Source organism: Gracilinanus agilis, chromosome 1 (genome assembly GCF_016433145.1).
Source record: "Gracilinanus agilis isolate LMUSP501 chromosome 1, AgileGrace, whole genome shotgun sequence".
NCBI classification, from domain to species: Eukaryota; Metazoa; Chordata; class Mammalia; order Didelphimorphia; family Didelphidae; genus Gracilinanus; species Gracilinanus agilis.
Genome location: NC_058130.1, coordinates 62,923,715 through 62,938,239, shown reverse-complemented (window position 1 = coordinate 62,938,239; position 14,525 = coordinate 62,923,715). Strand labels below are relative to the sequence as shown.

The following is a 14,525-nucleotide window of genomic DNA, read 5'->3' as shown; positions in this document are numbered from 1 at the left end:
ATGTGTTAATGAAGGCAATGGAAAGGGAACAAGGTCTCATTTCCCAAATGGGAGGCATTAGAATGATCTATGGCCCTTCTCAAGAGCTGGAAGGAGGCCATTTGGGGACAATGGTAGACATACCCCCACTACCCAAGAGACAGTGTGCTACAGTAAAATGTAAGTTAATTGAGGACAGGAGCTACTTTAATTTTTGTCTCCTTGCACATAGTAGGTATTTTATGTCGAATTTAAAAAGTACTATGATTTGGAAGTAGTTCCTTCTCTATTGCTCCATTTTGTTAGCTTGAGTAAATCATTTCTCTGTGACTCAGTTTCTTTGGTTGTAAAATGAAGAAGTTAAGATCTCTTCCCAGCTTGGACATTCTAAGACTCTGCAGAAGCTGAAAAGCAAGAGGACCACAGGGGTTGCATGACTACCCAGCTAGTCATCGACAGGATCTGAACCCAGGACTATTCCAAGGCAAGCACTCTATCAGAGATAAAGTCAGACTTTCTCCCCTACTCGATCTAAGATTGTTCTGCCCCCCTTCTTCCCCCCCCCCCCCGAATTTTCACCATTGGAGGGATCTAGTGTACTTCACTGGTAGCCACAAATTATGACCTCTGACCCTACTTCCGCCTCTATCAGCAAGTGGACCACTGGGCTGGGTAAGGGGGCGGTACGTCAAAAGGAGCTCCCTTCCCGGATCCTCCATTTCAAAAGGAATTTTCATTCGCCTAAACTCCAAGGAATTTTGTCCAATTGAGCATGCGCAGCCACCGGCTCAACCGCCCAGCTGGAGCTCAGTTCAACTGAGCATGTGCAGAGAGATCTCTTTGGAATGGCTGGGGTGCCCAGGGCCTCCCCCTTGAAGCGCCCCGCTACCCCTCACTCCCTATTTTCCCTCGTCGACACAGATGGGTCCCCACTGTCGTACAGATAAGATGCATCCCGAGCCCGCTGCCTTCCAACCCCAAACCGGGATCAGCTCAGGATACAGATAGCCCCGCGCTTAACAAGGAATTCTGGCTCTCGTGGGTGGGGCCTTGTGTGGCAGCTGCAGCCTCATCTGATTGGCTCAGAGGTCTCCCAACCACGCCCCCGGGTCACCGAGGCCCTGCCCCCGCACACGTGCACACAATCTCCTGTATGCCTCCCAGCTGGCAAAGCAGCCAGGGTGCCCGCGGTCCCTCTCCCCGGGCCGCTCTTGCTATCGGATCAGCCCCCTCCCTGGGCAGAGATGACCCAACCGCAGAGGAGAAAAGGGAAAGGAGGCGCGTTTCTGCTCAGCATCCTTAATCCAGGGCCAGTTTAATCAGTTCCACGGTTCCCGGAGGAGAGCTGACTGGGGTTGAGGAGAGGATGTCCTCGGCCCTTTCTTCCCCCTCCCACCCCCTTCAATAAATACCCGCAGCTCCCACCCTCAGGCTGGCTTCCGGGGGAGCGGCACCCGCAGCCTGCTCTGGAGAGTTGCCTTAAAACCAATCTCCCGCTGCTCCTGGGGAGATCTGCAGAGACGGGAGAAACCACCCCTCAGCAAATCCAGGTCAATCGATACCACGGGAAAAGTCAGCTTGGCAACAGCACAATAGATCGGGGGCGGCCAGAAGTGAAGCTTTGCTTCCCTAACCCAAGTCTGGGGAAACGAGGCAGGGCAGGACTCGTGGGCCGGTGCATAAGCCTTGGTAGCATCTGAGCCTTGGGGACAAGGGACAGCCTCATCGTGGGCTACAGATCCAGGATCTGCTCCACACCAGCAAAGGGGAAGAAGGGAGGGTTTCTCGTGCTAAAAGCTGTGAAAAGCAGCTAGTGAGCTGCATCGTCCTGATCCCCACCAGGCTTTGGGCTTAGCCAGAGCAAGACTGGGGAGACAGAGAGGTGGAGGAAGGAGGCAGGGATAGGCATGTAGCAGATGAGGGTTTCCTGCTGGTACTTTTTGGTGGAAGAAAACATGAAGGTTGGCCTGGGCTCTTTTTCTCTTTGTCCCAGGTGCTCAAGCCTGGCAGGATGATGTGCTTGCGTTCTAGGTTCAGGCACAGACTCTGCCATAACTCCTAGTGCTCTTCTCTCTGGGCCCCTGCTTCTCACCTCCTCAATCAAGACTTAAGCAAGGGGAGTGTCCCCCCTTGGAGAGGAGGGGAGGTTGGGTAATCAGTTTTCTGCTTGGGATGCACAGGGCTACCACAGAGGTAGATGCCAGGCTGGGAGGGAAGGCTGAAGGGTGAGGGGTGATTTTGAGGTGGGGATAGAGATATGACCTAGTGGAGGGCTTGGAGCAGAATAATACTGATTTGTCTCTAAAGCAGGACAGAATTGGGCATCTCTCTCTCTCTCTGACATACCTATTCTGACCTGAATATGTTCCATTCACACCCCTTCAGCAATATCATTCTGGTTTTGTCCAGAGTGCTGGTCCAAAGTCCTGGGGTAGAAAGAAAGGAGTGTACCTAGGAGTGGCAGAGGGGAGGGAGGGGGCTGGTCCCCCAACCTAATTCACAGGTGTGTGTCCTCCTCAAATACATCAGAGTCCTCAGGGTCTCTCTTGCCCCCCATCAGCACAGTCCAGCCCCCAGGCCCATTGACAGTGCTGCCCCCATTCAGGCTCGGTTGCTTCTCTTGCATCTCTGACTGACTGTCACTGGCCACATCCAATGTTGGATTGTCATGGCATCCATTCTCCACAAAGCGAAGCTCTTCTCCATGGGACTGAGGAGGAAACAAGAAAAATCAAAGCTGTTAGAAAGAGGCTCAAGGAAAAATTCCCCCAAACTCCCCCATACACACACACACACATCTAAGAGGAAGCTGCACTGCAAGTGGGTGGATAAATTATTCCAGAGCCAGTCCTGGAGAATGTTGATGCCCTTTCTTCTTGTCAAGGGCCCATCTTTCTTGTTCTATAATCCATGATTAGAAGTTAAGCTTCCACTACCTCCTTCACAGTATCCCCTCCAAGTTGGATGGTGTTTATAGTTTTTATTTTTCCTTTTTTTTTTAAATCTCTCATCTTCCATCTTGGAATCAGTACTGTGTATTAGTTCCAAGGCAAAAGAGTGGTGGGGGTTAGGCCATTGGGGGTTCAAGTGCCAGGGTCACATAGCTAGGAAGTTTCTGGGGTCAGGTTTGAACTCAGAACCTCCTGTCTCTGAGCCTTGCTCTTTATCCACTGAACCATCTAGCAATAAAATGACATTTTCCCCATGCCTGAAATGTCCTTCTTTCTACTTATTAAAATTCTTTTTGTTCAGTCCTATCCAACTCTCCATGGCCTTGTGGACCACAGTATGCTAATACTGTCCATGGAATTTTCTTAGCAAAAATACTGCAAGGGTTTGCCATGTTCTTCTCCAGTGGACTAAGGCAAACAAAGGTTAAATGGTTTTCCCAAATTCACACAGCTAGTAAGTGACTGAGGCCAAATTTGAACTTAGATCTTCCCAATTTCCAGGCCTAGCACTCTATCCACTGAGCCATCTAGCTGCCTCTATCAAAATTCTACCAATCCTTTTACCCCACGTCCTCCAGGTGGTCTTTTATGACTACTACTACTCCAGTCCATGGAGTTTCTACAGTGCTGCCTCCTTTTCCTGAATTCCTGGAGCATTTTGTGTCTATACCATTCTTGTGACCTATGTTTCCATACTGCTTTGTCCTATCATTTAGCCCTGTCTCTTCCTCTACACTGTAAACTATTTGAGGGTATTGGCCACTCACCTTGTTCATTTTTAAGCCTCTACAGTCCTAGACACATGATAAAGGTTCCCCAAAGATGTGCCCAATTGATGGGGATCATCTCCTCCCCGGCCCCAGCCCATGACCAAGCCATCTTTTGGCTTGCCATCTCCCTCCCCACTTCTCTAGCCATCACCACCCCATTTGCAAACTATCTCCATGATCTGTCCATGGCTGGTCCCGGCCCCTTACCATGTTCTTGAGCTTGGGCAGGCGCCGCTGCCAGCAGTTGTAGATGAGCCCGAGCACAATGATGATGACACAAATGGAGCCGATGACGACCAACACAACAAAAAGCTTCCCATAGTCACTCCGTACCTGGCTAGGCCGAGCCTGGCAGCTGGTGGTAGTGGAGTAGTTCTGGATGCCAATCTAGACAAAGAAATAGGAAGATCAAAAAATTGTTGGGTGAGTCCCCTGGATATACCAAAGGCATTTGCTTAGCAATTCTGGGGAGGCTTGGAGAACAGCCAGAATTGCCTCCCAGCTACTTTTGCCCACTGTAGGAAGACAGAAACTGGGAGGAGCCAGAAGGGATTTGAACCCAGGAATCCTCAGGAAATGGGGAAGGTGGAGGTTACCCATGAACCCTCCAGCTCTACCCATCCCCTTTACAACATTCAGACAAGCATCATTTAATCTTGGCTTCAAGATCTCCAGGGCACTGCCTCCTAGGGCAGCCCATTTCCTTTGGAATGGTACCAATTAGTAGCAAGTTTTTCTTGACATTCATTCAACTTAAACTGCCCCTTTGCAATCTCTTCCCATGGCTCCTAATTCTGCCATCTGGAACTTAAAAAGAACCAGTCTAAGGCCTTACTCACATGACAATTTTTCATATACTTGAAGATAGCTCTTAAGACCTCCTACTAAGTCTTCAGGCTAAGTATCCCCATTCCTTCAAACAATCCTCACATGACAAGTGTCCCATTCTCTTGGCGACCCCTTAGGACCTAGACTATGTCCCTGGTCTCAAATTCTTATAGGCATCCAAAAACTAGTTAATGGGGAACCTAGTAGCCCATACCAAGAGGAGAGAAGTGAGCATTAAGAACTAGGCTCTATTAAAAAAAAAACAACCCTAAGGAAGAAGGAACTTTCCCTCAGATCTAGTTCAAACTGAAGCTTTCTTTCTAATTCTCTCTTATTGGATTAAACCACAGAGTTCCAGAGTTAGCATCCCTTCTTGCTTTAAAACAAATAAATAATTCTTTGCTGATGAAGCTAGCCCTGTCTGGCCAGTTTACAGACAGACAAGGTATTTTTAGGTCCTTGGCAAAGTTAGAAAAATTGGGCTCCCTCCTTTTGAAAGTTGTACCTTCATATGTTATTATCCACCGCAGGTGTTAAGCCTCACCATGACATGTGCAACTTGACTTATCACAAAATAAATAGTAGGTGCCATGGAGAGCAGAATATTCTGGAACAAAAATATAAGCATTTGTAAAAAGTAATATTTAGATGTGACCCTTGTAGTGCTTTTTGGAGAAGCATACCCATCTGCCCCTAGGCCTTACTCTCTACAGATTGCCCCAATTCCTCCTCTCCTTTCCCTCCCTTTGGTTGATGGTGTAGACATGAACCTGATCCTAAGCTCTTCTGTCTCTTTGTATTCCCATAGGCCAGTGATGTTGAACCTTTTTGAGGGGTGGGTGATCTCAGACACCCATGGAGAGGGGGAGGGGAGCAACCCAGCCCTGCATCCCTCTGGCTTTCTAGTAACAAACTCTGGTGAACTCTGTGCTGGGGTGATGGCTCATGTGTTCACAGAGAGGGCTCTGAGTGCCCCCTGTGGTACATATGCCATAGATTTGCCACCACTGCATAGGCTATTCTCTCTGCCCAATACTACAACTCTCTTATCTCTGCTGATGGAAGTCCTTCAAGGCCCTCTTTATATGCCATGTCCTTCATGAAACCTTCCACTTCCTCATAACCAAAGGTCATTCCTCCCTCTTCAAATTTTCCCAGAGCACTTTAATATTTTATCTTCTGCCCTACTTATATGACCACATGTTGTTTTGCCCCAGTAGGTTGTAAGCTCTTTGAGGGCAGGGACTGTGTTCTTTAAAATTAATCCAGCTGAGAAAGAATAGGATCTTTAAAAAAATAATGAAAACATTAAGGAGAAAAATCCCAGAAAATAAAATTTGGTAGAAAGAAAGTTCTTTCATTTCAGTCTTTCAATGACCCCTCTCTGTTCTGTTGCCCCCTAGGAAATAAAGCAATATTTGCTGGGTTTGGTCTTTGTAGCAGCTATGGTCTTTGTGGAAAAATCCTTAGAGATGTTTGGCTTGAGGCTCATTGAGAGGTAGTATATTAGAATAGAAAAAGGATTGGTCCCAAGGATGCCATTGATAAAAAGAAAGGCTTCATATCCACCAAATATTTATAGCAGCACTTTCTATGGTAGCAAAGGACTAGAAACAAAGTTGATGCCAATCAATTTGGGAATAACTAACCATCAACTATGAATGCATTGGCATATTACTGAGCTATAAGAACAACCATGGTAAATACAGAGAAATATGGTACTTGTTACATGAAGTGATGCTAAGTGAAGTAAGCAGAGCCACAGAAACTTGATACAGTGAATACAGCAATTTAAATACAACAAGCACTAAACTTGGTTGAAAATTTAATGTTGCAGAATTACAAAGAATGAGCTTGACCCCAAAGAAACAATATTTCCATCTGTTGTATTCCTGGGCAAGTATTCAAAACATAACAAGACCTTTCAGGATTTAAAATGGATAGCTAGGTGGCTCAGTGGATAGAAAGGTAAGCCTAGAGATAGGAAGTTCTGGGTTCAGATCAGTTATTTCCTAACTGTGTGACCCTAGGCAAGTCACTTAACCCTCCCTTGCCTAGTCTTTATCACTCTTCTGCCTTGAAACCAATACACAGTATTGATTCTAAGTTGGAAGGTAAGGCCTTAAAAAATGGATAGCACTGACTTCTGGTGATTATATTCTTTGACCCACCTTTTCAAGTATGTGCCACCAGGTCCAGCCCCAGTCAAACACTTGCCACTTGGGTATTCTTGGACAAAATCTCTTTGCCTGTCTGAGCCTCAATTTCAAATGAAAAAACATAGGGAAAATAGCTGCACTATCTTGTTTGTAGGTTTTTGTGAGGAAAGCACTTTGAAATATGCTAAAGAGATATGAGAGTGAATAATCCTGTCTCACAGACTGGAATGACTTGGGAACCCAGGGGTCTTGGAGTTATATATTATTTGGGGTAGAACCCAGACCTTTAAGAATTGTCTTCTATAGTTGCATACTGGTAGCTAAGATGGTAAGATAAAGGATGTTCTGTTCCCCTGATCCCTCCACACATGCACAAAAAGAAAATAAATTGCCTCAAGACAAAGGAAAGTTGGAGGTAAGAAGAGAATATGTCAGGTATCACAGCATCAGTGAGATCTATCAGAACTTGGACAAGCCCAATACAGTATGAGTCTGCCAGAGGCAATAAAGGTGCAGTAGAGGAACAAGTCCAGCCTGAGCCACTCTACACAGGTATGGAGGGCTAAGAAGGCAGGAAACCTGCAAATTCTCTCATGGCAGCAGAATTCCAAGTCTAAAAAGGAACAGAGAGGGGAACTGGAACTGCAGGACCCACTCACTCCCATGTGGCAGCAGAGTACCTGAGGCAGTGGAGCCCCTGCCTAGCCCTGACCACTGGGCAGGGGCAGGAAAGCAACAGACCAGGAATCAGAATAGCCCACAAAACAACAGGAGAACTGTTAGCATGAGGTGCTGAATATGGCTGGAACAAGGCAGCTAGGCCCAACCCAAGGATCAGAGAAGAATACTCTGCAAGTTTGAAGCAGTGCACCCTTTACCCCAGGATTAGAGAAGAACTTTAGCAAATAGATAAGGTAATGGGGAGGGGGGAGAAACAACTAGAAAATGAACAAAAGACCAAAAAACTCTGACCTTAGTTACTTTAGTGACAAGGAAGAGTAAAATATGAATTCAGATGAGGACAGCAACATCAAAAAGGAAACGTGAAGTCTCAGAGGAAAGTGGGAAAGGATGTCAGCCCCCAAAAGAACCCCTGAAAGAACTTGAAAAGAAATTAAACAAAAAAAAGATAATTACCGAAAAAATCCAACAGTTAGGGGGTGAGGTTCACTGAAGAACTCAACCCCCCATAAAGACTAAAAGAGGCCAGAAGATAAGTGAGGCATAAAAATGTCTTTAAGAAAATAACTTTCTAAGGAATAGATTAGACCAAATAGAAATGGAGGCCAAAAAAATCACTAAAACAAGCAATTATTTCAAAAGTAAGATTGGCCAAATGGAAAGGAAAAACAAAAACTTGAGGAAATTTTCTTTAAAAATTAGAATTCGACAAACAGAAGCTAGTGAAACCAGAAGACACCAGGAAACAATAAGACAAAAATGAAAAAATAGAAGAAAATCTAAAAAACATCACTGGAAAAACCAATTTGGAAAATAGATCAAGGAGAGAGAATCTAAGAATCATCAGAATACCTGAAAGCACAATTTAAAAAAAGAACATAGATACTATTAAAAATCATCAGGGAAAACTATTCTGATACCCTTGATCAAGAAGGAAAAATAGAAATTGAGAGAATCCACCAATCACCTCCTGAAAAGAAACCCCAAAATAAAACATCCTAGAACTATTATAGCCAGGTTCCAGAACTCCCAGGCCAAGGGAAAAGAACTACAAACTACCAGAAGAAAACAATTCAAATATTGAGGCGTTACAGTCAGGATTACACAGAACCTAGCAGCTTCTACATTAATGAAAGGCATAAAATATAATATTCTGAAAGGCAAAGGATCTAAGATTATAACCTAGAATTACATACCCAGTAAAACAGCATAATCCTCCAGGGAGAAAAATTGATGTTTAATGAAATAGAGGAATTTCAGACTTTACTGACCAAAAAACCAGAGCTGAAAAAAAAATTAGATGAGCAAATTCAACACTTAAGCATAAAAAGGTAAAGTGAAAACTTAAGGATTTTGATAAAGTTGAATTGAGTACATTCATGCCTGGGAAGGTGATCACTGAAATAATTAAGATATCTATGATACTTGAAAAAGGTAAGATACTTAAAGTAGTCAAGATATTCTAAGATACTTAAGAACTTTATCACTATTAGAGCAATGAAAAAAAGTATGCATAGAAAGTAGAAAGGAAGCTAAATAAGATGGGCTGATATCCAAGAAAGAGAGGATGGAGAGGAAAGAGGAACACATGAGGAAAAGAGAAAAGGAGAGATAGAAGGGGGTATACTACCTCTCAATCAGAGGCAAATACAGAGGAGGAGATCAGGAAGTGGCTATGCTTATACCTTACTCTCACTGGAACTAGCTCAAAGTGGGGATAACATCCACATTCAGTCAGCTATGGACATCTACCTTACACTATAGGAAAGTAGGAGTGTAGGGAGAATAAGGGAGAGGAGGATGTACAAAAAAGAGGATGAATTGGGGGCGGCAGTTATCAAAAACAAAGAATTGTTTCCCATTAGTTTCTCAGTAAACATTCTTTTTAGAATTCTAGTCACTTAGGTGTAACTTTGTAAATATCAAATTCTTGTATAATGTAAGTTATTAATATTACTAGAAAGGAATATTTTTATCACTGGTCAGAGACAGGAGTATAATACATCACTAATGGCTTGTGGTAATGGAGAAGACAACATTTTGCCAGCTCTGAGAATAAGAAGGGAAGCAAGAGGAGCTGGCACAGAAAGTGAGAGTCTAGAAAATGAAATTGGGATGGGAACGGATGCCACTGTTGAAATGGCCATTTCTGATCAGGGATTCAATCACATTCCCCAACTACAGTAAACTTCTTGAGGGTAAGGGCTATCTTCTCTCTCTTTTTATCAAGCAGTGAATGTTGATTCATGCATTTTATTAGCACCTACTATGTGCCAAGCATAGTGCTGGGTGCTGGGGATTCAAAGAATGGAATAATTGCAACTTTCCAGGAGCTCAGACTCTAATGCATGGAATATCCTGCCCCCATGTTCAGCACATTGCTATAATCATGTATATAATAATAGTAATAGTAATGTGAACATTTTCATATTGTTTCTGTGTATCAGACATTGTGCTGAGCACTTTACAATTATGATCCTCACGACAACCTGCACCTTCTGAGAGCACCTGTTCCTTTTGGGAGCCGAGGGGGGGGGACACTAATTCCCTTCCAGAGAACACCTGGTACCCTTCTGGGAATGCTCTTTTTGCTCCAGAGTGCCAGCCTTTCCTGTCCAGTTTTTGCTTCTGTTCCTCCTGTGGCCTCTGCTCCTCTGGGCATGCTTACCCACTGCTCTGCCATGTTCCCTCCACCTTTCCTTTGATTGAAGCATTAACTCTTCTTTTAGGTCATTTTCTCTTCCTTATTCTGAACAGTTTCTAGAATGCCCTTTACTCCAAGAGACCTCAGCAGAAAGCCTTGAGCTGAGAATGAAATGTTGGCTTTGCATGTGGAGAAAGCACTCTTCTACCCTTCCCAGGAGCCAGAGCTGATCCTTAGCCAAATCTATGTCAACAAAGTCTTTTTTAGAGGTTCTTTACTCTCCCCCACCTCTCCCAACAACCCCTGAATCTTCCTGACTTTCTGGTGGACTATCAAGGTCTTTCCCCCAGTAGTTATTACTCCCTCAGACTTTCAGTATCCCTTCAGGGTTCTGTTCCCTCCTGGGCAACACTATATAGCAGTGGATTTTTACTTAGGATATACTAATTCCTTCTAATGTAGGAACTAGGAATGCATAAATATCGCCTAAGCAGTAGAAAGGCTTCAATTAGTTAAAATACTGGACTCTTTTCAGGAGGTTCTTTAAGGAAAGGCTGAGAATGGGAATTTCAGACTCTGTGGCAGACCAGTGGGGTACATTTTGAGCCTGGCAGTCATTTATTTCCCCAAATCACAAATGTGTAAGCAGGTTCCTAGAACATCTACTGGTCGGGCCTTCATCCATGTGGCTCTGCACTAGGAACGAGGCCACCTTGACCTCCCCTGCTCTAAGGTTCTTACCTCCACTAAGCTTCTCCGAATGTCACCCAGAACTGAGAGGACATCTTTGGTTGGAACCACCCCTGCGGAGAAGGAAAAGGAGTTGTCAGTATTGCCTCAGCCTCTGGGGCTTTCTTATTCATCCATTTCCCAGCCTTGGCATTGTCTCAAGCCTGCGGAATTCCCACTCTATTTTATGTACACATTCTCCTTTCAGTCCTCCTCTAAACACTCCCCCCCCCACTTAAATGCCTTTCTTTCCTCCTTATATTTCCCTCATTTCCACATACTAAAAGAAGCACTTGGAGACCAGTGCCACGGGAGGGAGCAGCCCAGGGCAGCTAAAGGTGTCCAAGTGATGTCAGCAGCCCTCCACCCCACAGTGTCCTGCACAAAGACTCAGTTGCTCCAATCTAGTTATGACTCTGCGTTAGAAAGAAGGGATTGGACTCTAAATATACTGGTACAGAGAATTCTTGGTCTCCTCTGTACCAATGCAGATAAGCACCTTCTCTACAGCAATGAAGATTATGTGACTTACCCAAGTTCATATAACCATGATCTGTTAAGAGGTATGTCTTGAATTCAGATCTTCCTAGTTTTGAGGCCAGCTTTCTCTCCATTATGGAGGGTTGCTTTTATGAGTCTGAATGAACTTAATAATGTAGACTCTCTTGTTTTTTTCCAGTGCCCCAAATCTGGACTTATTTTCCCTAAAGCCTAAAGATCCCTAAACTCTTGGGCTGAACTCTGAGTGATTGACAGTGTAATCAATGACTTCTATCTTCCCCCAAAGCCCTAAGGGAAAATATAAAAACTCAAGATTTTACATTTTTTATTTTATAATTCATTCCAGGTGAAGACTCTCCAGGGTCCTAGAAATGCTGAGTTGGCTAAATTGTTGTTACTTTTACAAGCACCATAACAAGATGCTGGGCCCTCTGGGTGAATTAGCCCTCCTGCCAAGTTCTGTGCCTAAGCACTAGGAAAGGAGACTAGCAAAGGCCCAGCCCTTCGCTGTCCTACCTCACCCAGTTTGTCTTCCTCCTCTCCCCTGTTTGTTGTCCTAGGCCCCCACTCTGTCCCCTCCTTCACCCTGATTCCCTTCTACCCCCAGCCTCAGTCCCACCTACTCCACATGGGCCCTTTTTTCCCCCAGCCCTCCCTCCTCCCGTTCCATTTCCAGCTCTGGTCACTACTTACCCTGCTCTCCCACCAGTGTCATCAGCAAGTGTTGCTCATTCTCACTGGGTTTGCTCAGGGAGATGTGCCAGTCCCCAGGACGTCCATCCCCCTGTCGAGGCAGCACCTCCTCAACCAGGGCAAGGAGCCGAAGCCCCCGGTGTTGCCGGAACACCTCCTGTCGAAGAGATGAGATCTCCCTAAGACCTAAGCTGAGCAAAGCCACCGTGATTTTCAGACCTGTTTCACTCCAAATCCTTCCCCTTAGAAACTCTGCTCATGGCCTTGCATCAGGCAAACCTGTCCATTTGCTCTGAGAGGGTCACCTGGGGTCCATAGTCCAGTCTCTGACCCTGTATTGCAAGGGGGTCACCACTAAGAGCACAAGCATCAGAGATACATAGGAACAGGCTTGGCGGTGTTTGGAACTTATACCAATAAGCTATTCAGACTGCTTACTTGCGCTTTATCCATATATTGAGGATGATCCTGGCCCCCTGAATGCCAGGGACTCTTATTTAGCATTGTGCCACTGACAACACCAAACTGAGATCTAGACACAATTTGTAAAATGATAATTGAGTGAATGGATGAACAAATGAATGAAAGAATGCTGTTCAGCCCTATTTAAGGACATTCCCCACAGGGAGTTCCCATTCTCCAGTTCTTTAGATGCTTTATTTGCTCCTGTTGCTCATTGCTCCCTCAGCTCCAAATCTTCTGGATCTTTCTAGAGGCCTTTCCTTTCCACTCAATGTGGTCGATGTTTCTCTCTAATGCCCTCCACTCCAATCCCTTCTCCAGAATAGCAGTCAGGTGAGATGACCTTGCTCGTCTCATCTGTCTCCTGCACCTCGTTACTCAGTTAGGGGAGCCTGAAGACACACGCCACTTCAAACTGAGACCCTTCCCTTGGGGTTTCTCTACCATTTCTCATCATCTTCTTTCTACTCTCTTGTCTATGCTGCTGCCACTGTTACCAGGCTAACTCAAAGGTCACTAAAATGATTCATGGCCTGACCATCATCCCAACTCACCAAGGTAAGAGACAGAGGGTCTTCTGGCATAACAGGAAGAGAGAATTTGGTCCTGAATTTACAAAAAGAGAGGGACATTTGCTTGGCAGACTTTAAAGCACTCTGAAACAGTATAGCACTAAAACAACCTGATATGATCACCCTGGGAGAATCCCTACTACCTAGTATTGTCACTCCAATCTCCTAGAAAGAGCTCACATTAGTAGAAAGGACAAGGCCATCTAGAGCTCCACAACCAACAGAATGAGGCAAAGCGCTGAAAAGGGATCAGGAACCATATTTCACCATCCAATTTGGACTCTCTTCACCATTCAGTTCCAAACTTCTTGGAGTGATTCCTCTATAGACCAGGTGAGGGAAAGTGACACCTTCCTAGAGTGAGTAACAAGGAATTCTACTTGTGGAAACCTCATAGAGGCAAGGCATAGCGTTCCAAGCCAAGGTGAGCTGGCAGATTCTGGATCACCCAGGCAAGGCAAGGCAAGGCAAGGCAAGGCAAGGCAAGGCAAGGTGAAGATGGAGTTGTAAGAGCACTGCCATTCTCCTCTCCCCAAAGTCCCTACCAAAATGGAAAGTCCTCAGAAATATATTTTCCAGAGTCCCATCCCCCGCAGTGGCATTATCTTCTTTATGTCCACCCCATGGTGTGTTCACCCCCTATGACTTGCCAGTATTTTGGTACTGATCTGCCCAATCTCAACCCATTGTTGATCCATCTTCACATCCACTCCTGCTATCCCACTTAGATCAGGAATAACCAGCCCTTGGCCCTGAGGGTACATGTAGCCGTTTAGGGCTTCAAGTGTGCCCCTTAAAGCAATGAGAAGGAAAACAAATGCCATTATGTCATTACAAATTACTTTGTATTTTCACATGTAGTAAAAATAGCATTAAAAATAAAAACTAAATTTCATATGAAAATGAATGATGTAAAACCTTGTTAATTGTATTTAGCATAATAAATCAATTAGGTAATAACATTTTAAGAAATAGTGTACAAGGGGCATCATCTAGGCAGCTCAGTGGACAGAGTCGGGCCTAGAGGCTGGAGTTCCTGGGTTCAAATCTGACCCTAGATACCTTCTAGCTGTGGATCCTTGGGCAAGTCACCTAACCCCTTATTGCTCTTCTGCCTTCAAACCAATACAAAGTATTGATTCTAAGGTGGAAAGTAAGAGTTTTTCAAAATAATAATAATAGTGTATGACAGCCCTTTGTCAATGATATTGGTGAATACTAAAGCCTGCTTCTTGCTGCCTCCTCTTGATCCAACTCAAAGCCGCCACTTCAGATGAACCCCTGTTCTGCTCTCCTCCTGAAGTAAGTCATCTCTCCTAAGTACCTGACCAAGACCCACCACTTACACAGTCTATGTTCTCTGTCATATTCAGGATAATGTAGTTCTTTCCAGCCAGGTTGCTCCAGTCTTTGCAGATGACCTGGACATTGACACAGAGAAATAAAGAGGTCAGAAACAAAGTTGGGGCTATTAAAAGGGGAAATCTCTCTCTCTCTCTCTCTCTCTCTCTCTCTCTCTCTCTCTCTCTCTCTCTCTCTCTCTCTCTCAATAAATG

The 14,525-nt window shown here is 44.8% G+C and overlaps 1 protein-coding gene across 1 annotated transcript in view; it reads right to left on the bottom strand.

Annotated features, from left to right (window-relative positions):
* Nucleotides 1-2,476: 2,476 nt before the first annotated feature.
* PODXL2 (podocalyxin like 2) overlaps nt 2,477-14,525 on the bottom strand; it is a 19,364-nt gene continuing 7,315 nt past the window's right edge. Inside the window, exons 3-7 of the mRNA XM_044676199.1 lie at nt 14,316-14,390; nt 11,936-12,092; nt 10,754-10,815; nt 3,908-4,087; nt 2,477-2,689 (exon numbers count right to left, since the gene is read on the bottom strand). Of these exons, the coding sequence (XP_044532134.1) occupies nt 2,477-2,689; nt 3,908-4,087; nt 10,754-10,815; nt 11,936-12,092; nt 14,316-14,390 (687 nt within the window). The remainder of the gene's footprint in view (nt 2,690-3,907; nt 4,088-10,753; nt 10,816-11,935; nt 12,093-14,315; nt 14,391-14,525) is intronic.